This window comes from Lutra lutra, chromosome 1 (assembly GCF_902655055.1).
Source record: "Lutra lutra chromosome 1, mLutLut1.2, whole genome shotgun sequence".
Taxonomy (NCBI): domain Eukaryota; kingdom Metazoa; phylum Chordata; class Mammalia; order Carnivora; family Mustelidae; genus Lutra; species Lutra lutra.
The window spans coordinates 207,012,939-207,040,529 of NC_062278.1; the positions used below are offsets into that span (position 1 = coordinate 207,012,939).

At 48.7% G+C, this 27,591-nt stretch overlaps 1 protein-coding gene across 2 annotated transcripts; it reads right to left on the minus strand.

Moving 5' to 3' along the window:
- Positions 1 to 1,620: 1,620 nt before the first annotated feature.
- Positions 1,621 to 27,591, minus strand: FAM240A (family with sequence similarity 240 member A). Of its 2 annotated transcripts, none has more exons than XM_047713898.1 (3): positions 27,498 to 27,591; positions 6,997 to 7,142; positions 1,621 to 2,346 (listed from the first exon to the last, which is right to left on the minus strand). In XM_047713898.1, exons 2-3 carry the CDS (start codon positions 7,137 to 7,139, stop codon positions 2,214 to 2,216), a joined length of 276 nt encoding a protein of 91 aa, XP_047569854.1. In that variant the 5' UTR covers positions 7,140 to 7,142; positions 27,498 to 27,591; the 3' UTR covers positions 1,621 to 2,213. The 2 variants fall into 2 exon arrangements, with proteins under 2 accessions (XP_047569854.1, XP_047569766.1); XM_047713810.1 differs by lacking the exon at positions 27,498 to 27,591 and adding an exon at positions 17,922 to 18,011.

The window sequence follows — 27,591 nt, forward strand, 5'->3', positions numbered from 1 at the left end:
ATGTTGAAGCCCTAACCCCTCCTGTGATGGGTTTTGGAAAGGAGCCCTTGGGAGTTCATTAGATTTGGATAAGATCAAGAGGGTGAGGCCCTCATGATGGGATCACTGTCCTAAGAAGAGGCCCCAGAGAGCATTCCCCTCCCACCCCATGCCCTGTGAGGACACTGAGAAGGTAGCAGTCTGCAAGGCAGGAAAGAGCCCTCACCAGAACTGACATGTTGGAGCTTTGATCTTGGACTTCCAGCCCCCAGTACTATGAGAAAATGGCCCTCATGCTTCTTTCCCCCTTTCTTCAGCAGTCCCTGCTGCCAGGGCACCAAGGCCTTAGTGTGTAGACCGTCTTGCCTCTTGGGAGGCATCTGCAGAGGTTCCTGGCTGGCCTTCTCACCTCTCTCCTCCTACCTTTCGGTGTAGGGTAACCCTTCAGAACCCAGGCCATTGTGACTCTCCCTGCCCACACCCTTCAGTGGCTTTCCATGCCCTTGGGAGAAGCTCCAAGTCTCCCCGCCAATGAGGCCCTGGGGGGTATTTTTGCAGACTCACACCTTATCCTCACTCCCACTCTTGTGTTGCTAAATGTATTCCCCCAAAGCCACCAGGACCCACCAGCCCTGAACCTTACCTTCACCTGGGTCACGTTTCCTTTACTAGCCTGCTCTTAAGAAGCCCTCCCTAGACTAGAATCGTGGGGCAGCTTTGCCTGCCACGGTTCCCAGTGGGAAAGTCCCTTACAGTCAATGGCCTTGAACTTCCTGCTATCTTTGTCAGACTGTGGCCTCCAGAGCCAATGCTCTGGGTTTCTCTGCTGTCCTCTGGCTGTCCAGTACCGTGACTGGTGTGCGGCAAATGGGCCAATGAACGAATCTCCATCTGTGCTTGGATCCCATCGTAGTTCATGATGGCAGGCCCATGCCTCCAAGAGTCCCCTGCCTGCAAGCCTTGACCTCACTTCTCCCTCTGTTTAATTCCTGTCTTCCTCCTACTCAGCAGGAATTCCTCTTCCATCACAATGCTCTTGCCTGAGCCCAGCTGGCCTTCATAGTTTATTATTTGACTTGAATCCCACATTGAATGAGACACCGTGGGTGGGAGGAAGGGCTCTGAGCCCTGTTTGCTGGGCCAGGGGAGCATGGGACCTGGGAAATGCTCTCCCAACCCTTTTCGTCTTCTGGGGACCTCCCATTGCCTTGATGAAGCCTTCTGGGCTCCCTGGGGATGTGGATGGAAGGATTGCCCTGCACACTGGGGCCCTTAGAGCACGAGATGGCCACACTTGCCTCTATCCAGAATTGCCCCTGCTTTGCTGTCTGTGCTTGTACAGCCTACAGCTTCCAGATACTTTACAACATGGTCCTCAGATCCCTTATCTTGGCTGGAAACTGTTGCCAAGGCCCAGTTTCAGTTCGTGCTTTGGGAAAGAGCAGTCCTCTACTGGGGATCCGGGAGAAGGCTGGGGAGTGACCATGACATTTCAAAGTCTAGACGTAGATGGCAAACACTTTGCTGGGATGGCCAGATATATGTGAGCTGAGCTGACAGAGAGCTGGCCAGTGCCAGCGTGTGGGGATTTAAAATAAGCCATGAAACACAGAGCGCGCACATCCGTGGTTCCCAGACAACCAAGCTTTATTGAAATTATCCCGATCCAATCGAACAGTTCCAGCAACCGTGCTTTGAGGGAACCAATTAAACTCCCATGAAGGAGCAATAACATTAGATCAGTTTCTTGGCAAAACCTTATTTTTACAGCTACTTCTGCAGACGGGTGCGTTTCCCTTCTCATAAAAGGAAAATAAGAGAAAGGATCATGGGAAACTGTTTCTAGGAGAGATGTGGAAAGATACTGGTGGGCAATGTTTAAAGTGCGACCATGAAGATCAGCTCCCAAACCGTCCCCCCTCACTGTCACCCCTGGCATGTGCTTAGAATTTAAAATATGTAGATTTTAAAATTAGGAGGTAATTAATTATGTGGAAATAAAGAATGCTGCATGGAGCTCTGGTATGAAATAATCTCGTCTTTAGGGATACTTGGGCTAATATCCCGGGCCCATGTGGAACGGGCTGACTTGGCTGATCATTCCCACCTGGGGCCTGGGGCGGGGTGGGGGGCGTGAGTCGGTAGATCCGTCACAGGTCGGGGGGAGTGTGACATCCATCTGGCATAGCTCAGGGACTCAGGCACTTGCACTGACTTTTCCTGGTAGAACCACCTCAGTGCTTTGAATCCTCTTGTGTCCGCGAAGCAAGAAGCTCCCGGCCCATGTTTGCCCGCTTTTCGGTCTCATCTAGATTGTTCCGCAACCTCAGCTTTGCTTCCAGTCTCTGCCTCCATTCCTCTCTGAGCCTGAAAATAGAAACCAAACAGCAAGCAGAGCAACCATGCATGTCCGTGGTGCTTGGTCTGGGGATGCCTTCCCCGTCCTGAGGGTGTGTGTCTGTGTGTGTGTGTGTGTGTGCGCGCGCACGCGCGTGTGCATGCGTATTCAGGTTTTAAAAGGTATGCGGAGGACTTGAAATTTAAATATATGCATATTTTATATTTTACAGGTATATCATTAGCTCTCACTTCTGCCCAGCCTCGTCTAGTCTTAATCCTTCAAACTTTTCCTTTGAGAGTGCAATGTCTTTCAAGTACAGGGAGAGGGGCGCCTGGCTGGTTCAGGGGGTAGAACACGCAACTTACTCTTGATCTGGGGGTTGGGGTTTGAGCCTCATGCTAGGTGTAGAGATTCCTTAAAAGTGAAGGGAAAAACACACACACACACACCACAAAGTACAGGGCGGGGGGGAAACCTCTGTGCATCTAGAATTGTTTACTCAGCCAAGCTATCTTTCAAAAAAAAAAAAAAGAGGTGAAATAAGATGTCCTCAGCCATACAAAAACTGAAACCAGCAGCCTGTCCCTACAGGACAAGTTAAAGGAAATCCATCAAGCAGAGGGGAGAATGACTCCAGGTAGAAATCGGAATCTGAAGGATGGAGGGAAGGGCCCCTGAGAAGGTGACTGTGTGGGTATATATAGTCATTTTCCCTCACAACTTGACTCTCCCTAAAAGGTAATCGGTGTCTGAGAGCAAACCTGTTAATGATGCTGTGTGGGATTTATGACAAATGTGGAAGCAGAGCCCTCCTTTGCACAAAGGCCAGGGGGTGAGCAGTGGGGGGTTGTGTGGCTAGAAGCCTCTCGCGCCCTACAGGGGACCATGTGGCACTAGAAGGCACACTGTGACAGAAACCCTAAAGCAACCCCTAAAATAACACCAGGAGATACTGTGGCAAAGCCGACAGAGGAGATGACATGAAATCATGACAAATACTTAATTAACCCCAAAGAAGGCAGAAAAGGAAAGGACTGAAGAACAGATGAGAGAACAGGAAACAAACAACAAGATGGCAGATTTAAACCCAATGGCACCAGTTAGCGTTAATGATGTGAGCCACTCGATTAAAATGCAGGAGCATCAGGAGTGCCGGGTGGCTCAGTCATTAAGCATCTGCCTTTGGCTCAGGTCACGATCCCAGGGTCCTGGGATCAAGCCCCACATTGGGCTCCCAACTCTGCAGGAAACCGGCTTCTCCCTCTCCCACTCCTCCTGCTTGTGTTCCCTCTTTCGCTGTGTCTCTCTTTGTCAAATAATCAATTAAATAAATACTTCTTTAAAAAAAAAAAAGCAGGATCGTTAATCGAATAAAACCATGTTGAATAGATGTCACCTGCAGGAAATCACTTTTGATATGAAGATAGCAATAGGTTAAAATTAAAAGTGTTAGGAGTTAACTGGACACTTAGGGAGTTGGGTCCAGGGTCCCCAGCAAGAAAGCAAAGAAGCTGGGACAGCTCAGACAAGACCACGCTAGCATCCTGTCCAGCAGCCTCTGTGGGAGTCACTTGCTAAACATCCTGAAATAAAACAACATTGGTCACTATCGCAAGGTGAGGCAGTTCGTCTCCAGATGTCAGCCCCAAAGACTTGCAACACAGAACAATGACCCCATAGGTAGGCAGGTACATGAGCAAAGCCCTGACTGGCACAGCTTAGTGGCCAGTCCACAGGGGACCCACACTCAGGATGCTCAAGATAGCTCCTCCAAGAGTTTTTTAATCCCGTAGATTTGGGGACGCCTGGGTGGCTCAGTTGGTTAAGCAGCTGCTTTCGGCTCAGGTCATGATCCCAGCGTCCTGGGATCGAGTCCCACATCGGGCTCCTTGCTTGGCAGGGAGCCTGCTTCTCCCTCTGCCTCTGCTGCCATTCTGTCTGCCTGTGCTCACTCTCGCTTCTCTCTCTCCCTGGCAAATAAATAAATAAAATCTAAAAAAAAAAAAACAAAAAAAACCCCGTAATTTGAATGCCCAAACGGCAACCCCCCCTGGGTCCCCTCCTTCTCCGGGAGCTTTATACTATGGCTCAATAAACTTTGCTTTGCTGCCACCACTCTTTGTCTGATCTACTACTTAATTCTTCCAGGGGGTATGACTAAGAACCGTGGGCACTAAGGGAACAGAAATCCTGTAGCAAAGGATGGAAATAGATTCCATCTTAATCCCAATCAAAGAAAGCCAAGTAGTGGGACGCCTGGGTGGCTCAGTTGGTTAAGCAGCTGCCTTCGGCTCAGGTCCTGATCCCAGCGTCCTGGGATCGAGTCCCACATTGGGCTCCTTGCTCGTCAGGGAACCTGCTTCTCCCTCTGCCTCTGCCTGCCATTCTGTCTGCCTGTGCTCGCTCTCTCTCCCTCTCTCTCTCTGACAAATAAATAAATAAAATCTTAAAAAAAAAAAAAAAAAGCCAAGTAGTTATAGTCAAGCCAGACAAGGTAGATTTCAAAGGCAAGGACATTACCAGAGAGGAAGGTTTTTTTTTTTTTTGCAATAAGGGGGTCAATTTTTCAAGAGAATATAACAATCCTAAGTGTTTGTAATAAACAGAGCTTCAAAATACACGGAGTGAAATGAGACAGAGCTGTAAGGAGAAACAGACAAATCTGCAACTAAGGCTGAAGATTTCCATAACCATTTTCCAGTTGTCTAGAGAACAAGCAAGACATCAGTCAGGCCATGGAGCACTTGAACAACAATATTGACCGCCCGCTCCCGTCTGATGGAGGGCAAGGACTCTCCAATAGCCCTTTCCTCTTAGTGTCTGTGGTAAAAGTTAACAAGGAGAACCAAGGCACAGGAAAATCTGTCACCCTGGCATTCTGCCTCTGCTGCCTTTAATCCTGGACTAAGTGGCCGAACTGAGGATGCAGAGGAACAGACCTCAGGCGTGTGTTCCTGTCCCTGCCTGGCAACCACCTATGAGCTGGGGCAGTCTTTTCCATTTTGTGGAGGGACAAGGCGGATTAGTGGGTGAGAGCAGAGACCCTCCGGAGGGGGGTGCATGGTTCACATGGGAAGGGGAAAAGCAGAAATCTTATTTCCTGCAGTCTTGTGTTAAGTGCATGGACGGAACACTGTGCACATATATTTTCATATTTTTAACGAACTGAGGTTTGTTTTGGAGCTGATTTGCTCTCCCCTCGGCATGCACCTCAATTTCTGCATCTTCTTCAAACAGCTCTCCTGCACCTGAGACCTTCTTCGTGTTCCCCGGGGCGGGGGGCGGGGGGGGGGGACGCAAGGCTATGCACGGTGGGGATGCACCCCTATGAGCAGCGTAGGCGGCATGCTCAGTGGCCTGGCCTGGGGAAGGGAGATATCAGGGACCACAGAAATGACTAACTGTCCATCCACCTCAGTTTCTTAGAGAATCCCTGGAGGATACTCCCTAACACGACCCTCCGGCAGCTAGGACAGCCTGCTTCTCCTCCTCGCCTGGGGTCAGGAATATGGCCAAGCAGGTCTCCACGTGTGGAAGAGGCCGGTTCCTGTCTAGGGCTCAGGAGGGAGTTTGGAAGGCAACTGTGAGTTTCAGTGGTGCGAACTGGTGCATATCATCAGCCCAACAAGCATGCTCGGGTGGAGTCATGGCCCCGCTGTCAGGCCAGCACATAGCTGTCCCACCACCCCTGGTTGTGCCCTTTGCAAACAGACAGCAGCTGAGCCGTTCCATGAGGGCACAGAGGACCCAGAAGAGCTGGTCCCTCACTGGCTCCCTGAAGTGGAGGCAGTGTGTGAGGGTGGTGGGCTGCCCCTGTTCCCACAGCCACGGCAACCCCGGTTTGCCCAAGTTCGTTACTGCTCTACAGGGGGCAGACTGGCATGTGGCCAGCGCAGGGATGGGCATTAGAGGGGTGACAGCTCATGGGCCTCCCTCAGAGAACCCTGCGGGGCCTCCTGTGTCTTCACCCAAACGAGGACTAAGCATCGATCACTCTCTCCTTTGCTTGGCTGCTTTTCATGGACACATCTGCTAACCTGTTCCCCAAATTTAGTGCAACCCTTGTGCCCTAGAAACGGGGACAGAGAAGAGAGATTTTTCCATTTACAAAGATATGCATGAAGTGTCCATTTGTTAACGTACAAGAATGGTTAAAATTACTGCCCACAACCAGAGGTGGTGGCAGGAACATATGCAAGGAAAATAGAAATAATTATGTCCTCTAAGACGCCAGTCTGGCATTCTTCCAGGGAAATCTGTTTTGTTCTTAAAAAAGAAAATAAACAAAGGTGGTGATGCCTTTGTGGTGGGGACATTGATGGTGGGGAGGTTGTGTGCCGGGTGTGGGATCTATGTGAATTCTACTTTCTACTTAATTTTGCTGTGTACCTAAAACTGCCCTAAAAAGTAAGGTCTATTTTTATTTTTTAAAAGATTTTATTTATTTATTTTAGAGAGAGAGCACCCACGTGCATGAATGGGGGGTAGGGGCAGAGGGAGAGGGAGAATCTTAAGCAGACTCCCACCAGGGGCTCCATTCCACGACCCTGAGATCATGACCTCAGCTGACATCAAGAGGCCGATGCTTAATGGACCGAGCCACCCAGACGCCCCCAAAATAAAGTCTATTTTTAAAAACTAATTTGAAAAAAAAAGTAGACAAAGGAGCCACATACTTTCTCAGGGCACTTCTTCCCAGGCGATACTCCTCGTATTCCCGGTAGTAGGTCTGCTTGCCAATCTCCCGCTCCCAGAAGCGCTTGAGCTCGTGACAGGTGTTCCCGCAGAAGACCTCCCGGCGGACGTACTGATTGTTCATCCCCTGGAAAAGGAGATGTCAGTGGAACCCCCGTGGAACACGCTCCCGCAGACTCGGGAGGGCAGAGAGTCTGTGGACCCAGCCCTAGCCACGTATTGGAAGGGGAACCCTGGCCAGCCGCCGAGCCTCACCTGGGGGATGACGTCACGGTTTCACCGCCTGTTGCCAAGATACAGTGATGAGAATGCCCACGCTCCCGGGAAATACCTCTGACCTTCCTTCCTCCTCCCTTTCTCCCATTTGAGAAGCATAGGCCTTCTCAGCGTCCTACCAGCAGGTGATGCGCGCCAGGCATAGGGTGCGTGATCTGTTTCATTATCTCAGCATCCCCGCGAGTAGGCGTTCCTGTCCTCATGTTAGTGGTGAGACGTGAGAGGAGTTACAGGACCTGTCTGTGGTTCCGCGATGCAGAAGACAGGCCACACACTTATGTTTGAATGTTTTCTTGAGCCCTTTGCGGAAGGGGTTTGTTACACAAAGTGATCCCCGTGTCTGACGCCCTGGGAGCAGGCAGATTTGGGGTGCATGCGCTCTCGTATGGGGCTCTACCTGTTAGATACTCCAGAATGCTCGCCGTTCTACACGAAGAAACCCTGCCCAGCTCCCAGACCTCAGTGAGGCCAGCGGACAGGCCAGAAGCAGGGACTGGAAGGGCGAAGGGGGAAGGGGGAGGAGCAGCGGGCTATTGGAAATGTCCAGGGAGAAGCAGTGACCAGGCAGTGGAAGCCAGGTTAATGGAAAGTGGGCGGGTTCAGGAGGCATCTTGGGCGTGGCCAAGTCCACCCACCAGATGCAGGTGAAGGGGTGCCTGAGACTTGAATGCCTGTGCACAGATGGGAAACAAGGGAGGGGTCTTGAGCAGTGCTGGGCAGTTTGAACTGCCTGGGTGCTAACATTGTGTGTGTGGTGGTGGGGGGGATACTGAGGGGACATCTGGACCCAGAGTCTGGCACTCAGCCTATGGGTCTAGACCATAGCTCCAGGTAGAGATCAATGGGGATGCTGGGACAGGGTGGATGGAGAGGGTTTCAAGTCAGATATTGACTCTGGACCTGTTTGTCCATTCACTTGACACCTTCTGCTGGTCGATAAACTCTCCAGGCCTCAGTTTCTCAGCTTTAACATTTCTCTGAAGGGATGCATGGGCAGCTCAGTCTGTTAAACATCTGCCTTGGGCTCAGGTCTTGATCCTGGGGTCCTGGGATCGAGCCCCGCATTGGGCTCCCTGCTCAGCGGAGTCTGCTTCTCCCTCTCCCTCTGCCTATTCCATGGGCTGGTGCTCTTTCTCTCTCACTCACTCTCAAATAAATCAATAAAATCTTTAGAAAAATTTCTCTGAAGATGAAATTTGATCATAAATTTGAAACTATTTAGCAATGTATAAATTTATGAATAAATATAACATGTCATTTGTAAACCTCAAATTGTACAGGGCATAATATTATAATTAACAGTGAGTAATAATAACCTCGCCCAACTTTCTGTAGAGTTGAAATAATTCCACTTCTCTTTCCTGCTGGATCAGTGGCTGTTGACCTTGGCTGCCCACTGGAATCTCTCAGGGAGCTTTTGTGAAAACCTGACACCCGGGCTTCATAGCAGCCCTGCCATGTGGCCTGGGCATCCAGGTTTTGAAAGTTCCCCGTGTAGCCAAGGTGAGAACTGCCATCTTGGATTGTGTTCTCTTGTGCAGTAGTTATGTCTGTGTCCAGTGTTGGTTCCAAGGTAGCTGAGGTGGTGAGGGCTGGGCATAGAGGCAGAGAGATGAGGTGGTGAGGAACTGGGCATAGAGGCATAGAGGTTGTCACAGCCATCTTGCAAAATAGGCGCTGTTTTCCATTTTGCAGGTAAGAAAACTGAGGCTCGGAGGTAGTTAGTTTGACTTTTTCAAGTCATTCAGACAGTAAGTGGGGCAGCTGTCACACTCAGAGCCCAGGCTCCATCCCCTGCCCCCAACTGTTCCACATGAAGGGGTGAGTGATTTCTTACCTCCTGGAAGGGCTCAGTGATCTCATATGTTCCTGGCAAAACTGGAGAGAGCTCATTGATGGCAGCCAGCCCCCCAGCGCAGAGCAGAATTTTTTTGGAAATGAGGATTTTTCCTGTTTTATTTCAATGTCTTGGGCGTGTCGCGGGGTTCAATAATTATCTGTTGAATTGAATAAATCCCCCCTTCTGCTGGGGGTATTTATTATCTCTCTCCGGAAGGGCTGGCCTGGGAGTGGTGGGGTCCCTTTGCAATGCTGCAGACATTGAGGGAAAATTGTGTAGGGAAAGTGGGAGGGGCTGTCCCCTGTCACCTTGCCCACCCACTGGGCCTGGAGGACCTGGCAGGATGCTGTAGGGCAGTTTCTCTGGGGGTTGGGAGGTAGAGGGGTGGGGGAGGGCAAAGGAAAGAATTCTCTGATCCTGATCATTTTGACTTTACCTGAAGCTTCTGGCATTCAGGAGGGAGTCACTTTGGGGAGGTAAATACTCTTTAGATTTTTTTGTCCCCCCCCAAATTTGGAAGGCTCATTTTACTCTGAAGATTTTTTTCATTTATTTAGGAAAATAGAACCCCGAGCCTGAACATGGACTGTGTCCAATGTCGGGCACTTTACAACCCCTCGCCTGGATTCCCTAGCTGTGTTTGGGTCTGGGGGGGTGCCAGAGCTCCGGATGTAGGAGGCAGGTGAAGAGAATTGTTGAAAACGAGGGAGGCCTCCCACCAAGCGCATGAACACATGGAGGCCGGTTGGTGGTATGTGGGCAACAAGCCTTGGAAACCACTCACACTCCATCTGCTCCAGGCCCCTTTTGGGCTGAGCTTCTGGGGCCCCAGGCCAGGAGAGTCACTAAGAGCAGAATCACAGACCCAGCGCCCAGGGCCAGGCGCGCATCACAGGGGAGTGAGCCGCCTGTGCCCAGCAGGGAGCCTGTTCCCCCTCCACCGTTGAGCATCAGAACACTTTCTCTTGGGCCCTGCTGGCCAGAGGAAAGAAGAGTTTGGGAAAAATTGGGCCCATGGGCAGCCATGAATGTAATGTACTCTACAGCCCTCTTACAGATGCGGACCCACCCTGTGCCCCAGGGAAGGGCTGGCCTCCCAAACCGGCTGCAAAAGCCCATTGGGCTTCCCAGCCCTCCTCAGAGCCCCCTCCCCTCTCCAGCTCTCTCTCTGTCTCTCTCTCTTTGCTACAGAGACTCAGGGTCTGTCTGGGCGTCTCCCTTCCCCAAGCCACACCCTGTGCCTGGTTTGCTGCTCTTCTGTCATCCTGTCCTGGCAGCTCCTGGAATGGGATGTTTCAAGAAATCTCATCTTGCCTGTAGCAGCTGTGCAGACACACCTGCCAGCCAGCTTAAGGTGGCGAGCTCCTGACTCACTCTGGGGACCCAGAGTCACGTCACGACAAGCAGGAGGGTAAGAGAGAGGAGCTTGGGCACCCTGCTGGGGTCGCCCAGAGCTCTGGGATTCTCTTTAGTGTGTTCTGCACCTCAGTTTTGTCATCTGTGAAATGGGATTGTTATGAAGATTAAATCAGATCACGTTCATGAAAATACTTAACGCAAACGTGTGTCAAGCATCACGCTCTGTTGCTGGATGCTGGTGAACCCAGTCCCGGCCCCTTCGATCTTCTCAGACTGTGGTCTGGCGCAGGGACATCACTAGCCACAGCTAATAGACTGTAATTGCCAACCCTAAATTAAGTGTCACTTTTCCTTATTTGTACATATTATTGAATGTTTGGCTTCTTGAGTCTGTGGCTGAGGTTCATTAAGCTTTGTCTCTGGTCTGCTGGGCACTATTTAGGAACACTTAGATGACAAGGCCAAGGATTTTCAGATTTTAGGATTGGACAGTGTCCTATACAGCATCATACTCAGTGGAGAATTTGATAAAAGCTGCTTCTTCTTCTCCTTCTTCTTCTCCTTTTTGATAAAACCTTCTGATTGGTGTCATTCTTTGTTTTTTTTTTTTAAGATTTATTTATTTCAGAGAGAGAGAGAGAGAGCACAAGTGGGAGGAGCAGAGGGAGGGGGAGAGAAAATCTCAAGCAGATGTTGCACTGAGCAGGGAGCCTGACTTGGCTCTTGATCCCATGACCCATGAGATCAGGACCTGAGCTGAGACTGAGAATCGGACGCCCAACAGACTGAGCCACCCAAAGCGCCCCTGAGTGGTGTCTTTCTTCTGTCCGTTCGCCTCTGACACCTCAGAAATGAGCCTCACCACTCCCATTCATTGGGAGGTGCCCACATGTGGAAGAAGGAAGATGTGTGTTTTCCCACGGAGATGCAGAGTTCCCAGTGGGGTGAAGACTGGAGCCTGTCTCCACTCCCATCTCCCCCGTGTTTGTTTACAACCTAACCAACTGTTTTGCTGGAAAATGCAGGTGGCACCATGGTAAAACAAGCAAGATCTACTCTAAGAAAAAGTGCATTTTACTGTTCGACAAATTACCTCATCTTCTTACCAACCTCTTCCAGTCATTGTTCCCAGTATGACCAGAACCGGTAGCAGCTGCTGTCCCCAGTGGGGTAGCATCAAGGAAACAAAATTAATGACAACTTTTAGGAAAACACAGAAGTACCAGAGGAAAGAGGGAGTGTTAAAGATATCTGGGATTCCTAGGAGCGCCTGGATGGTTCAGTAGGTTAAGGGGCCAACTCTTGGTTTTGGCACAGGTCATGATATCAGGGTTGTGAAATCGAGCCCTATAACAAGCTCTGCGCTCAGTGAGGAGTCTGCCTGAGATTCTCTCTCTCCTTCTGCCCCTCCCCCCACATTCTCTCTCTCTAAAATAAATAAAATATTTAAAGATTTTATTTATTTATTTGACAGAAAGAGAGACAGACAGTATGAGAGACAGCATGAGCAGGGGGAGAGGCAGAGGGAGAGGAAGAGCCAGACTCCTCCTTGAGCTGGGAGACCGATGCAGGACTTGATCCTAGGATGCTGAGATTATGACCTGAGCCGAAGGCAGGCACTTAACCATCTGAGACTTCCAGAAGCCCCTAAAATAAATAAAATTTAAAAAAAAGATATATGGGACTTCTAAGCCCCCAATCCCCAAGGGCTGATATTAGGCTAATACAGACTTCCTTTCAGGTGACTTCAGGTGTAACAGGGAGTGAGCGGAGGGGACTCATCAGACAGCACTACCTGTGACAGGAGCTGGGATGGGGGGTGGGGCACAGGAGGAGTCACCTGACCTGTCTCAGGGGAAGGGACCTGCAGGATGAGTGGGTGGGTGCCCCCAGGGGTAAGGAAGCAGAGACACTGCAGGGGACTCTGATTTGAGGCCTGCAGAAGCAGAGGGGGTGACCTGGGGTGGGGGCGGAGGAGGGGACTGACTGCAAAGGGGTGCAGGGACTTTCTAAGGTCATGGAAACGTTTTATATCCTGTTTCGAGAGACGGTTTGCCAAACGAATTAAACTATACATGGAAATTTGGTGAATTTTATTCACATAAGTGATATCTCCATAAAAGCAGAGAATTGTCTTCTGTCTTTGGGCTAGAGAGAGAGTCATCCAAGTCCCCTCGTTCTAAGCCCTCAGGAGGCTCTGCCAGTCCCTCGGTGTGGGTTAGCCCATTCCTCCACAGGTAACAGGTGTGAACACTGCTGTTTCAGGTCCCTGGCTTCTAAAATGAAGACAATTACTCTACTTTGCAGAATCGTGACGAAGAAGATGTCAATAGTTGGAAACCCTTTGGAAACAAGGAGATTGTCCTTGATAAACAAATGGTTCTGTTCTCTCCATCTCTCTGACCAAGAACACCAGCCACTAAGTGTCCTCCCATCGAGAGAATCAATAGCACAGCTTCCGGCCCATGGCCACCAACTGGGAAAAGCCATAACCTCCGTGACAATGAGGAACTCAACTTCACAAAAGCTATTAGTGCTTAAAGAGCATGGCAGCACAGACCATGTTCACAGCAGGTCACTTAGACAGACAGGGCTGAATTTTGACCATCTGTGAGGTTTCTGTGCTGCACAGAGGGCTAACTAACATTATTAAGTCCACAAACCAGAGGCACACTTGTCCCCTGTGAGCCCTGATGTCATGGAAACCATCTAATTTTCCAGCTCTTAGGCTACTCAGAGGATTAAACCCAAGTTGAGGAATGTGAGGGGTTTTTTTTGTTTGTTTTAAGGAATTTTGGCTTAGACTGATCATTCCTTGACTCTCAGCTGGAGTGGCTCATTATACACCAGCTGACCCCATGTGCCACCATGTGCCACCCCATGTGCCACCAGTCTTGCACATCCAACACCTCGTAAGAGTGGCCATTTTGTGATGATTTTTCACAACATTCCAAAAAGCTTCATGGAGATCATGGCTTGAAATAGAACAGAGGGTTCCAGTTCCAGATAAATGGAGGAAGCATATGGCACACTCCACCCCCTGTCTCTCCAAAGAAGGCAACTGCAAAGACTGGACCCAGGCACACAGCGGCTGATTGAGGACTCCAAAAAAGGAAACAGTCATGGGTGGGTTGGAGAAGATCAGAATTCCCATCACCACTGTGTGGTGTGCTGAGTTTCCCATTTTTACTCTGGCTCCCCAGTTCAGACCCAAAGCAGTAGGGGACCCAGAAGCGGCACCCAGTCAGAGAGAGCTCCATGTCCCCTGACTCAAGAGAGAAAGGAGAGTCATAATGTTCAGGGAACAAGGGAAATCACGTGCTTTTCCTTTTTCTACGGTCTCTGGTCTCTAGGAAGTTCGGACTTTAGGGAGGCTCGGCAATGGAATTGACCCCATGGCCGCAGCAGCCCAGTTGCACAGACACAAAATCCCCAGGGCTGCACAACTTGCTCCACAAGGAGGGGCTGTGGTCTTCCTCCCTCCACTGCTTTCCTTCTCTCAGTACCCCTGCGCTTGACCCCAGATGTGAATGCAGCACCAGAAGCACTCAGCAGACCAGGAAACCAAAGCCCTGGTTTCTGGCCAAAGGACTGCAAAGGGGAGTCCAGGGAACTGGAAATAACAGGGATAGATACCACGGAAGGGGCGGACCTTGGGAATGAGACAGCTATAAGTTGCTAATGCCTAAGCTGGCCTCTGGGATGCACATGCATGGACTTGACCCAGACAGGGAACTAGCAGAGAGAAAATTGTCACAGATCCAGAAAAAATTGAATAGCATCACCAGCCAACTAGATCTAAGTGTAATTTATAAATCTCTCCACCCAATGATGGCAGAAGACAGATTCCTTTCTAGAGCACCTGAAGCACATCACGAAAAAAATTCCTAGAACTAATTCCTAGCAAGGGTGAAGGATGTGAGAGCAATACATAAAAATCAGTGGAAGTTAGCAATGAACAACTGGAAACTGAGATTAAAAACACAACACCGTTTACGATAACTCCCCCAAGTGAAATACTGAGGTACCTACGTAGCACAACATACAAAATATGTTTGCCAAAAACTGCAAAATGCTGGGGTGCCTGGGTGGCTCAGTGGGTTAAAGCCTCTGCCTTGGCTCAGGTCACAATCCCAGGGTCCTGGAATCCAGGGATGGAGCCCACCCGCCCCCCAGCATCAGGCTCTCTGCTCAGCAGGGAGCCTGCTTCCCTTCCTCTCTCTCTGCCCGCCTATCTGCTTACTTGTGATCTCTGTCTGTCAAATAAATAAATAAATAAAATCTTTTTTAAAAACCCTGCAAAATGCTGAGGAATGAAATAAAAGAAAAACACAGTAAAGGGAGAGATGTACTATGTTGATGGATTGGGAGACAACATGGCAGGGACACAAGTTCTCTCAAAAGTAAGGTGTAGATTTGTCACAACTCTAAAACCCGAATGTTTCATAGTTAAAGACAAACTGATTCTAAAACGTATGTGAACACACAATGGGTCTAGAGTACCTGTACAGTTTTGAAAAAGAAGTTGAAGTGGAAGTTGAATCAGTTACCTGATTGTTTAAGACTTACTACAAAGCTATCATGTGGGGCTGGCAAAAGTCCTTGGAAAAACAGGACGCCAAAATGTCAAAACCCAAAGAAACCACCTCTACCTGAACCCCAAAACTTACTAACTCGAAGTAGATCACATATCTAACACAAAAATCTAAACTGGTAAAACTTTTAGCAGAAAACAGACTTTTTTTGTGGCTTGGGAGCAGGCAGAGTTTTCAGTTATGACATCAAAAGCACAATCCGTAGAAGAAAAATGGACAAATTGGGTTTCATCAAAGTAAAAAATAAAAAAATAAAAATAAATTGTTCTGCAAAAGACACTGTGAAGGGAATGAAACAGAAGATACGAACTGAAAAAAACATTTTTACAAACCACAGAGATGACAAAGGGTTTGTATCCAGAATATGTAAAGAACTCTAGAAATTCAACAACATGAAAGCAAACAACCAATTGAAAGATGGGCAACGCCCTTTAACAGACACTGCATCAAAGAGGATGCGCAGATATCAGCTAAGGACATTGAAAGACGTTGAACATCTGAACATCGTTAACCCCTAGGGAAATGCAAATTCAAACCAGGTAGTGATACCACCACACCCCTGTAAGAATGGCCCAGATAAAAATCACTGGCCTTGGGGCGCCTGGGTGCTCAGCGGCTTAAGCCTCTGCCTTCGTCTCAGGTCATGATCCTGGGGTCCTAGGATCGAGCCCCACATCGGGCTCTCTGCTCAGCAGGGAGCCTGCTTCCTCCTCTCTCTCTCTCTCTCTCTCTCTGCCTACTTGTGATCTCTGTCTGTCAAATAAATAAATAAAAATCTTAAAAAAAAAATCACTGGCCTTATTAAGTGCTGGAGAGGATAGGTGTGGAGCAACTGGAAGGCTCATACTCTGCTGCTGGAGATGCAGAATACAGGTATTAACCCAGAAACCAGTTTGACACTTTCTTACGAAGTTAAACATACATAGCAATCCCACTCCCAGATATTTTGCCTGGAAAAAGGCAACTCGTGTTCCAGCAGAAACCTGCGCACCTGTACACAGTTCTATTTGTAACTGTGAAAAAGCGGAAACAGCGTAATAGCCCTTCAGGGAATGGATAGGTAAGAACTGGCAGACATCCACACAATGGAATTCTGTGGGGCAATAAAAAGGAACAAGCTATCGATACATTCAGTAACTTGGATGAATCTCAAAGGCATCGTGCTGAGTGGAAAAGAGCCAATCTCAGCAGACTATACATTCTCTATGATTCCATTTATAGGACATTCTTGGAGAGTCAAAACTATAGTTGCCTGGGGTTAGTGGGAGAAAGTGAGGACAACCACAGAGGCTCAGCACGAGGGAACCGATGGAATTGTTCTGTGTCCTGGTTGTGATAGTAGCTACACAGAACTGTACTTTTGATAAATTTCATAGAACCCAGCATGCGTGTGAGAGTCCCTTTTTTTGCTGTATGTTCAGGTAAAAATACAAATTTTAAAATAGGACAGAATTGTCTTTAGTGAAACATACCTTGACTTTTTGCTGATTGGATAAGATTCAGTCATTGATTATTTAAAGATTATTTGGGGCACCTGGGTGGCTCAGTTGTTAAGCGTCTGCCTTCAGCTCAGGTCACAATCCCAAGGTCCTTGGCTCAAGAGCCCTGCACGGGGCTTCCTGCTCAGCGGGGAGCCTGCTTCTCCCTCTCACGCTCCCCCTGCTTGTGTTCCCTTTCTCCCTCCCTCCCTTTCTCTCTCTGCCAAATAAATAAATAAAATCTTAATAAAAAGTAAAGATTATTTACTGTCCCCAAAACAACCCTGAGCCCTGATACTCAGTTGTCCCATGAGCCAGCATGGGCATCACCTAGAGATTATTGCAAGCATAGAATTTATCAAGACAGAATCTGAATCAAAAACTGCATTTTAGGGGCGCCTGGGTGGCTCAGCGGGTTAAAGCCTCTGCCTTCGGCTCAGGTCATGATCTCAGGGTCCTGGGATCAAGCCCCACATCGGGCTTTCTGCTCAGCAGGGAGCCTGCTTCCCCCTCTCTCTGCCTGCCTCTCTGCCTACTTGTGACCTCTCTCTCTATCAAATAAATAAAATCTTTAAAACAAACAAACAAACAAACAAACAAACAAAAAACAACTGCATTTTAACCTAATCCCTAGATGATTCACATGCGTATTAAAGTTTAAGAAGCTCTGCTCTAGGGGTGCCTGGGTGGCTCAGTGGGTTAAAGCCTCTGCCTTCAGCTCAGGTCATGATCTCAGAGTCCTGGGATCGAGCCCCACAGCGGGCTCTCTGCTCAGCAGGGAGCCTGCTTCCTCCTCTCTCTCTGCCTGCCTCTCTGCCTACTTGTAATCTCTGTCTGTCAAATAAATAAATAAAATCTTAAAAAAAAAAAAATTAAAAAAAAAAAAAAAAAGAAGCTCTGCTCTAGAATCCCAAAGCCCCGGATGGAGTCCTGGCTCTTGAACATCAGCCCTCTGAGAAGCCTTCAAGGTGGTTAAGCAGCTCTGTTTAAACATTACCGGAAGGTATCAATTCTGGGGGTTGTGCATCTTTTCCTCAACAGGCACTGTTTTTCTTTCTAGTATTTCATCATATCAGAGTCATGTTAAGTGAACCCTGGCACCGATTTCTGGCTTTCTTACGGAGGTTAGCTCATTTTGAAGACATCGTTTAAATATACATATATCAGATATGGAGAAGCCTCACTAAGATTTCTAAGTCATTCCCAAGCAGATGCGAAGTAGGGGGGCTCGGAGGGAAAGATGCATCCCAGGGACTGAAAAAGACAGGCTCTTACAAAGACTATGTCCATTTCACTCGGCCCAGCCAGGGCAAGATAAAACATCCATCCCAGGCACACTCAAGTTCAACACCCTGTACCTTGGAGATGAATCTGCTGTGGTCCCGAGCAGGTAGAAGGAGGGCGAGTATTGCAGCTCTGGGGGTTACAGAGGCTACGGCCTAATCCCAAACCTCTGGATCCCAACCCTTTATATGCAGAGAGGAGAAGTTACAGAAAGGACTCAACCTTTCAAGGTTACATACTCCAGATTAGCAGCAGAGTCACGGAGGTCTCATTCCAGGGACACGGTGGCCTTCTTCCTGGTGGAAAATAGCCCTACTCCCCTGCTCCCCCTACCCACCCCAGGGCAGGCGAGCTTCTGTTCTGGCAGGCCCTGCAGGGACCATGACTTGGCTGGAAGCAGAGTGAGGGTTCAGAACATGTTCTGGATTATCCAGGAGCTCAGAGCTGCCGGGCATCAGGCAAAGTCGCCCCCCACCCTGCAGAGGGTCAAAGAACCTGGGATGGTGTGACAAGTCACATTCAGAGGTGGCTTTACAGGATGACTTTAGAGAGGCATGTTGTCCTTCAGAGCTGCTAATCTGCTGATGGAGCTTGGTGACGACCTATTACGGTCTGTTTGGTTCCCACCCAGGGAGAGCAGGAGCTGGCCACTGGTGACTGCCTCCGGGTAAAAGGGCACCACACCGGACCGGCTTCTCAGTTGAAAAGGACCTTCACGCCATCTCAAGTGGTGTCCTTGCGTGAAACATCTGTAATGGTCCCTGCCTGAGAACAGGGTCAGGTCATTATCCAACTCCGATAGGTCACTAAGAAGCACGCTTATAACTCAGTAACCCGAGTCACGGTATCAAAACTCAGCCCTTTGCTGTGGATCTTCACAAAGTGAAGGCAGGTGGGCTCGCTGACGTTGAATCTGAGAGCTATTTCAGGAAGACTTTCTCTCCACCCGTGGATGCCTGGTTGGGGAGAGAGAAGGAGGGAGACCAGGAAGCTACCCTTCAAAGCACCATGTCATCACAATGTCACCAAGAGCAACATTTAAAAGATAAAAGGCCCCATTTTACTTTTTGTGTGTTTCTGCTGGTAAGAGTAATATGCAGGCGGAGAGGATAGGATAACAAAGCTAGTGAAATATTTGTACTGCACGTTTTTAAATGTCCTCTTGCCCCTCCGCCAAAAAAAAAAAAAAAAAAAAAAATCCACAGTGGAAAGATTATCTTGAAGGATTTTTTCAAAGAAGATTTTATTTATTTATTTGACAGAAAGATCGAGAGAGCACAAGTAGGCAGAGCAGTAGAGGGAGAGGGAGAAGCAGGCTCCCCACTGAGCAGGAAGATATGGGGCTGGATCCCAGGACCCTGGGATCATGACCTGAGCCAAAGGCAGGCGCTTAACAACTGAGCCACCCAGGTGCCCTTTGAAGGATTTTGTTTTGTTTTGTTTTGTTTTTCACTGATGAATGCTGGCAAAGCCTTTCTGGTTATCTGGGTTCCCTCAAACTTTATTGAAGCCATTAGCATGTCCTTTCAGAAGAAAACTTAGTAAGGGTCTGAGTGTTGCTGTCACTACCGCTGGGCTCACAGCAATCTGAAAACTGATTTAATCCCCTAGCGTGGAATGTGGAAGTGTCCATACTTTGCTTACTTCAAAGAACAGACATTTGTGATTTTCCCAATTCAACCGAACTATGAATTGACAACCTTCTGAATTTCCAAGCTTTCGTTCTGTGTTTGTAACTTATTTAATGGGAAGAACTCCTCCTAGCGGGGATCCTTCCCAATCAGATTCCTCATTCAAGTGAAAGCAGGCATCTTATGACAATAAGGGTGTGCCCAGGATCCATGCCACATACAGACTTTCTCTGGGAAGTGTGAGATGACTTCAGAGACAGAAAGAAACTTGTCTTTGGCGAGCAAGGGGGAAGGCTGATTCTGGCCACGTGTGCATTTGGAACCAATGTCACTCACTTGGACCTGCTGACCTGTTGTTGACGTTTTTTTCTTATGTTTTAGGGTGTATGATCATGTGGGAAAGAAAGAGCGCTATTTAAGGCCAGGTCCTTTCTGCTCTAATACCAGTATTATTCATATTATAGGCTAAGAAATATTTGAAGTTGTTTTTAAGAAAGCTCACAGCATAGAAGGGGACTGGCGACAACAGGGTACAATTATTTTCCCAATTCAGCATGCTTCTATTTTTTTAAAATTTTGCCCAAAGAATTCAATAAATTTTAAAATTTAAATTTGCGGGGCGCCTGGGTGGCTCAGTGGGTTGGGCCGCTGCCTTCGGCTCAGGTCATGATCTCGGAGTCCTGGGATCGAGCCCCACATCGGGCTCTCTGCTCAGCGGGGAGCCTGCTTCCTCCTCTCTCTCTGCCTGCCTCTCTGCCTGCTTGTGATCTCTCTGTCAAATAAATAAATAAAATCTTTAAAAAAAATTTAAATTTGCATATATTTTACTTACTTATATTTTACTTAGTATCTTCTTTTTCACGTGTCATGTCTTGCTTTCTTTCTAAAACTTTTTTGTTTTGCAATAATCTCAGGCTTAATAGAATAGCACAGAGGTCTCCCCTATGCTTCACCAAGATTGACCAAATGTTAATTTCGCTACATTTGCTATAGCATATCACACATCTCTCTATCATCTATCTATCATCTCTCTATCTTTCATCATCATCTCTCTACCTTACTATCATCTCCTTTCTGAACTATCAGAAAGTAAGTTGCAAGCATGATGCCCTTTTACTTCTAATTACTTCGTATTTTCATGAGTCCTTCCCAAGAACAAAGGCACTTACATAATCACCAGCGAGTGGCCAAAATTAGGAAATTTAAAAATTATTATCTAATATACAAATGGTTTTCAAATTTTCTCAATGCAATTTGTAGCAGCTTCCCCCCGCCCCCCACCCCCACCATGGGATCCAGTCTCAAATCACCCACTGTATTCCCTTGTCATGTCTCTTGAGTCTCTGTCAATCTAGGACATTTCCTCAACCTTTTGTTTCTTTGTTTTTGTTTTTGGTCTCTCATGACCCTGACATTTTTTTAAGATGATAGTCCTGTGTTTTGTAGAATGCCTCACTTGCTATTTGGTTTTGTGTGATTGTCTTTCTTCCTTGGGTTCCCCAGGGACCACCATTCCCTCCAAGAGCTCATGGTGATTTACCCATGACATGCTAGTCACCCCAGCACTTCATAGCCAGGGGAGTGTCAAATAGGTAAAAAGATAGGATGTTTCAAGGTGCACATAGGAGACTGATTTTGTACGAGGGAGGAAGAGGAAGATGAAACTAATATTATGAGTGTTATACTGCAGAGCGTTTTGCCTTCTGTTGTGGTTCTTCACAGACGGCCTCACATGAGGCTGCCATGCTGTCTTATAGACATGGAAACAGAGGCCGAGAGGCTGGGTGGTAAACGCAGGGCCCCACATCTATGATGGGAGAGTTATGTCCGTGTGACCTCACAGCAGGCTAGTGCTCTTGAAGCTGGTACATTTGTATCTGGTTGAAATTGTCCCATATATTAGGCACATAAAATCCCAAGTTGTAAATATCCACATAATACGTGATTAACATTGCATGATTTGAGCCGCATTTGACTAAGACATGTCAACATCCCTGGTTTTCATTTTATTTTATTTTATTTATTTATTTTTTAAAGATGTTATTTATTTATTTGACAGAGACAATGATCGCAAGTAGGCAGAGAGGCAGAGGGAGAGGGGGAAGCAGGCTCCCTGCTGAGCAGAGAGCCTGAGGCGGGGCTCAATCCCAGGACCCTGAGATCATGACCTGAGCTGAAGGCAGAGGCTTAACCCACTGAGCCACCCACGTGCCCCCCGGTTTTCATTTTAGTAGGGCGGAAGAGTATGGCCAATGTGGTCTTCTTTTCTTCTTCCTCTTCTTTTCTCCCATGTGGTCAGTTAAAAAACAGATGACTTGGAGCTCCTGTGTGGCTCAGTAGTTAAGCGTCTGCCTTCAGTTGAGGTCATGATCCCAGCATCCTGGGATCAAGTCCTGCACTGGGCTCCCTGCTCAGCGGGAAGCCTGCTTCTCCCTCTCCCACTCCCCCTGCTTGTGTTCCCTCTCTCTCTGCCAAATAAATAAATAAAATCTTAAAAAACAACAACAGATGACCAAATACATGATCAAGCAGGATGGGGCTGTTGGGGCTGGAGCGATAGGCAGTGAGGGCTTGGAGTCTCAGACGGTGGGTTCTGGAGTCCCGCTTATTCCATAGGATTCCTGGAGCTCAGCTCCATTCGCTGTGCAACGTGAAGCAGGTCCCATGTGGTTACGATGTGGCCAGGGACTGAACGGGAAACAAGAAACCCTGATGAGTGCGCAGACCAAAGGCCATACCACTAAGCAGAGATGGTTAGGAGGTGGGCAACAGAGGTATAAGGACCTTCCCACGTGACATTGTGAAGACAGGCCTGACAGCAAATATTGTAGCCTGTTATCCCTGGAGGATGCCGCTGCTTGAAGACTGACCTTCCTTCCTTCTTCCTTCCTTCCTTTTGTTCATTGGTAAAATGTGGTCACCACCTGCAAAGAGGTCTGTGCGTGGCCAGGCCAAACCCAGGGAAGTCTGGAGGCTGTATTAGTCGTGAACACAGGCTGTGTTGTCCCTTACTCTGCCCTCTCTGATCTCTTCACCAGGACCGTGGGGGATGACTAGGAAGGTGTAGAGTATCCTTCATCTTCCCCATCTTCTTTCTGCAATTCCCTCCCCTGACTCCTTTCTTCCAGGTTCTTCTGGGACTGATGGAGAAGTCACCAGTCCCGAGGCCCGAGTCCTGATTGTGATCGTGGGGAGCTCAAAATTGAATTCTGATTTCGTAGGACCCTATTTAGTTTACAAAGTGCTTTCACCTACATGATCTGCTCTAATGAGTTATCAACGAGAGTAAGGAAAAGTGATAAGAAATGCAATAAATACGATAAGAGACAGAAGTTGAGCATGGGAGGTCCCCAGATGCAGATGATCCCACTGAATGAGGTGGATAAGTGAAGGAGGAGGTGTGTAGGTGAGCAGGTCCCCCAGGGCAGCGCAGCCGGGGTGAAGGCAGGACAGCGCTTGCCAGACAGAGTTGCTGACCCACAGGCTCTGGTTCCTAAGACCCCTGCCCACCTTGGATCCCACCGATATGGAGCTGGGAACTGGAGCTTCTCTGAGACAGGTCCTCTGCAAACCAACAGAAGCCTCCCTCTGAGAACCTTCCTATGCCCAGGAGCACTAGACATTTTGTGATGCACGAGTCTCTAGGGAATTGGAATCCTGTCCCCCAGAGTGGGGGGGGGGGTTTACCTTCAAGGATCTCATTTATTTTTTGATTTTAAGATTTTATTTATTTATTTGACACACAGAGAGAGATCTCAAGTAGGCAGAGAGGCAGGCAGAGAGATAGAGGGAAGAGGGCTCCCAGCTGAGCAAAGAGCCCGATGCGGGGCTTGATCCCAGAACCCTGAGACCATGACCTGAGCTGAAGGCAGAGGCTTAGCCCACTGAGCCACCCAGGCGCCCCTCATGGACCTCATTTAAAATAGTGTTTTGCAACAGATAAGAGTTGCGAAAGTGACAGGGCCCTAGCTTGCGTCTCCCTGGCCTGACCTTTTCTACTCCTTATGAATCTGATCCATGTTCCATTACCTTCGGATAAGCTGTTCCTGCTTGATGGGGAGGGGCTGCCAGTTAGCGATCGGCCCTGGATTATATCTGCATTTTCACCGGCCTTCCCGGTTGTTCTCCGAAGAAAAATGAGAACGGGGAAGATTCTCCGGCAGAGCCGTGGGGAAGGTTATTTTAAGCAAGGACTTTTTGGGGTCTTTACAGACACTAAGAACAAGGCTGCTGAGCCCAGTCACGGCTGGCCAGGCACGTCCTTACTGTTTCAAGGATACAGCTCGGGAAGGGCAGCTCTCTGGCCCAGTCCTGAGGCTGGCTTTGTGGAAGAGGGGAGGGCTGAAGTGACAGCAGGAGGGGACTCCTTCCAACTCGTCCTCTGTCCTCTGGGAGACAGGGGAGTGAGTGAGAACTCAGGTGCAGGGCCCGGTGCCCTGACGCCCTGGGTCTGCAGGACGGCTGGTGGTCTGCGGGGACTATGGCACCCAACATGCTGTTCAGCATAGGACGGAAGGGCCCCCACTGTTGGGTCGGGACCCCGGCCAATAGCCTATGGGCTGTGCATTACGGTGCCTGACCCTCTCCTGTCAGTTGAGGCTTCCCATGGGGTTAGGGGATGATCCAGTTCTGTGTCGCGGCCTGGTGGGGGTGAGGACTGGACAGACAGGTGGGAGAGTCCAGAGTTAAAGCCTGCCTGTGCCTCTATCAGATCTCGTGGCCTTGGAAACTCCTGTTCTCCCGTGAAGCCAAGCGTTTCAAGGTCATGTCCAGCTTGAATACACAGTGGTTTTTCCAGGGAGAGTTCTCAACCCAGGGTTAAGGACAGGCTTCAGGGGATCTGTGAAGGCCTTGTGTGGACATTTGTATGTGCATTTCTTTCCGAAGAGAGGGCACAGCTTCCTTAAATCTGCAAAGGGCACAGTGACAATGACACAGAGCATGCATTCGAGGCCAAGTACCATTTTCCTTCTATGTGCATAACTCACATCCAGGCTTCCCATCAGTGCTCCGGCACACAGAGAGGGTAAGTGATTTGCATGAGGTCACGCAGTGGGCACGGGGGGCCTAAAGGCCAAGCTCTCGACCATTATGCTATGTTGTGGGTAGGAAATGACCCTCCCCAAGGGGATCTGACAAAACGCCTCTCCCGAGAGAGGGGTGTCTCCTTGTCATCTTTCTTGGTGAATGTAAAACTTATATGTAGATGTAAGATGTGTGGCTTTTTATATATAAATGAAATGTTATATGTGTGTGCTTTACCTTTAAGATCTTTGCACGTTTGTATACACAGCTTTTTGCTCTCCTTGTAACAGGTGCAGAACATGCCCATAGGGGGCGACTGGGTGGCTCGGTGGGTTAAAGCCTCTGCCTTTAGCTCAGGTCATGATCCCAGGATCCTGGGATCGAGCCCCCGCATCGGGCTCTCTGCTCAGCAGGGAGCCTGCTTCCTCCTCTCCCTCTGTCTGCCTCTCTGCCTGCTTGTGATAAAATCTTAAAAAAAAAAAAAAGAACATGCCCATAGGGTATACTATACTTTAATTGTTCCCTTCTTTGTAAGCATGTAGATTGTTTCCAGACTTTTGCTCTTATGAATTATGTCACCTTACCTGCATATCTTTATGCACACATGGAGTTCTTTTTTTTTTTTTTTTTTTAAGATTTTATTCATTTATTTGACAGAGAGAGAGATCACAAGTAGGCAGAGAGGCAGGCAGAGAGAGAAGGGGAAGCAGGCTCCCCGCTGAGCAGAGAGCCCGATGCGGGGCCCGATCCCAGGCTCCCGAGACCATGACCCGAGCTGAAGGCAGAGGCTTAACCCACTGAGCCACCCAGGCGCCCCCACATGGAGTTCTTTCAATGGGATAAGATCAAAGGGCAGCCCACTTAAATTGGAGGCAAGCCAGCCCAGTTGTCCTGACAAAGGCTCTAAGAACTTACCTTCTCACTGCAAACCTCTGAGAGGGCCTGCTTTTATAACTCAAAAAATTCATGTTTAAGGTACTTTGGTACTTTGTATCAAAATTTTACAATCCTACCAAAACAATCAAACAAGTGTACCCATATGCAGGCATGAAGGTAAAATTTCCAGAGATGGTAAAGAGCTAGCAAGTGACGGGACGCCCAGCGAAAGGTAACCGGTTAAAAATTCCTGGCTGCTTCATCCCGTGTGCAAGGTGAGGGTGGTTAGATGTGCTGGGAGAGTCCCAGTGTAGGGAGGATGTGTTTAAAGCTCATAGAGTTCACCCTGGAGGGAGTGCTCAGCTTCACAGAACCCCAGAACCCGGGTCTCTCTCTGCACTTGTCCAGGGCCCCCCATGGTAAGATGGGGCGAAAAGGCATTTCCATCTGGATCTTACACCAGCCATCTGGAGCCCCTGGCTGGGCTGGGGCTCAGGGAGATGCAGCCTCATGGGGGTCAATCAGAATTGCAGACTCCCCGCAATGAAGGAACAAGCTGAGCATCAACTCAGGGGAACCACTGGTCCTATTTTGACGCCCATCCTTGGGCTTTGCTGCAGCAACATGGCTGGGGAATGGGTGAAAAGAGCCCACAAACCCCAGTTCTCCAGGAGAAAGGCTGTGCAACTTCTGGAAGCCTCTCAACACCATGGCTCATGTCTGCCTCAAACATTACTATAAACTGCAAATGGTTTGGGGCAGGTGCAAATTAATTTTATAAGTAAAAAAAAATGAAGGAAGTAGGAAAAAAATGTAGTAGGCATGGAAAGAAAGCCCTCACCCTGAGAACAAATAAATGAAAAAAAAAAAAGAAAAAAAAGAAAAAAAAAAAGCCCCAAACACTTCACATAGTCTGTGAGGTTCTAACTTAAAATATTTGGGGAGGAGAGAGGGTGTTAGGAATGTATATAATTGGTGTTTATTTCCTGTTCACGGCAAGGACTGGGGTGGGGAGGATGGGAGCAGACCATGTATGAACAGATACCTGGGCTTCCCCTGTCCCAAAGAATAATGAGAAGGCCAGTTCCGCCTTGTAGTCTGGGAAAGGCAGCTGGGTGGTGAAGAGGGGAGGTTAGTTGGTTTGTCCTGAAGAATCCAAAGCACTGGATCCTGGGAAGATGGTGATATGAATGTGTTCTCCTGCCTTCCTGTCCTCTCGATGCCTTTTCGAACTAACACTCCTACCCCAAAGGCCATCTGAAACATCGAGTTCTCCTGAGACCCACAAGGGAGGGTGTGGATGTGGGGCTTCCTTCCCCAAGCTTCCAGGTGGAGGCAGGGGACCAGAAGCCAAGGGGAAGGCTTGCTTCTCCTCTGGGCATAAAGCAAAGTCCAGGCTGGCCACCTTTCCTTCCCTGCAGAAGGCAGACTATCTGCTGCCAGCAGTGGGGGGTCGTGGAGGGGCAACCCCATCTCGCTGACTGTTGGGGAGTTAGAGGGGTCTGCAAGGGTGGACTGACTTGTTCCAGAACCTCACAGCTAGGACAGGGGTCCCTGGTCCTCATGCTCCGAGTGCTCTTTCCATCCCCTCAGCCGATGGCCAGTTGAGAACAGTTTCAGGAAGTTTAGCAGAAGTCATGCCCACAGAGGCTGCTGGACAGGATGTTAGCATGGTTTCATTTATGCTGTAAAACAGAATTCTAGCGTGGTTTTTGTCTGAGCTGTCCTGGCTTTTTTTTTTTTTTTAAAGATTTTATTTATTTATTTGACAGAGAGAGATCACAAGTAGACAGAGAGGCAGGCAGAGAGAGAGAAGGAAGCAGGCTCTCCACGGAGCAGAGAGCCCAATGTGGGGCTCGATCCCAGGACCCTGGGATCATGACCTGAGCCAAAGGCATAGGCTTTAACCCGCTGAGCCACCCAGGTGCCCCTGTCCTGGCTTTTCTGCTTTCTTGTTGGGGACCTTGGTCCTGACTCCCTAACTGTCCAGTTAACTCTTAACAAAAGCAGCAACACAGGCAGGCCCCTGAGTTGCTCAGTTCAGAAGCAGGGACAGAACTAAGTCCCTGAGGCCAGGCTCACCCTCCTCTCCAGACAGAGGACTTCCTGACTCCTTACCTTGTACCTTGGTCTGGGCCTCTCCTGGGTCCGGCGGGACTTGGCGGATGCTCTGTCCTTGCTGTGTTGGTGTAATGACAGCAGCTGCCAGAAA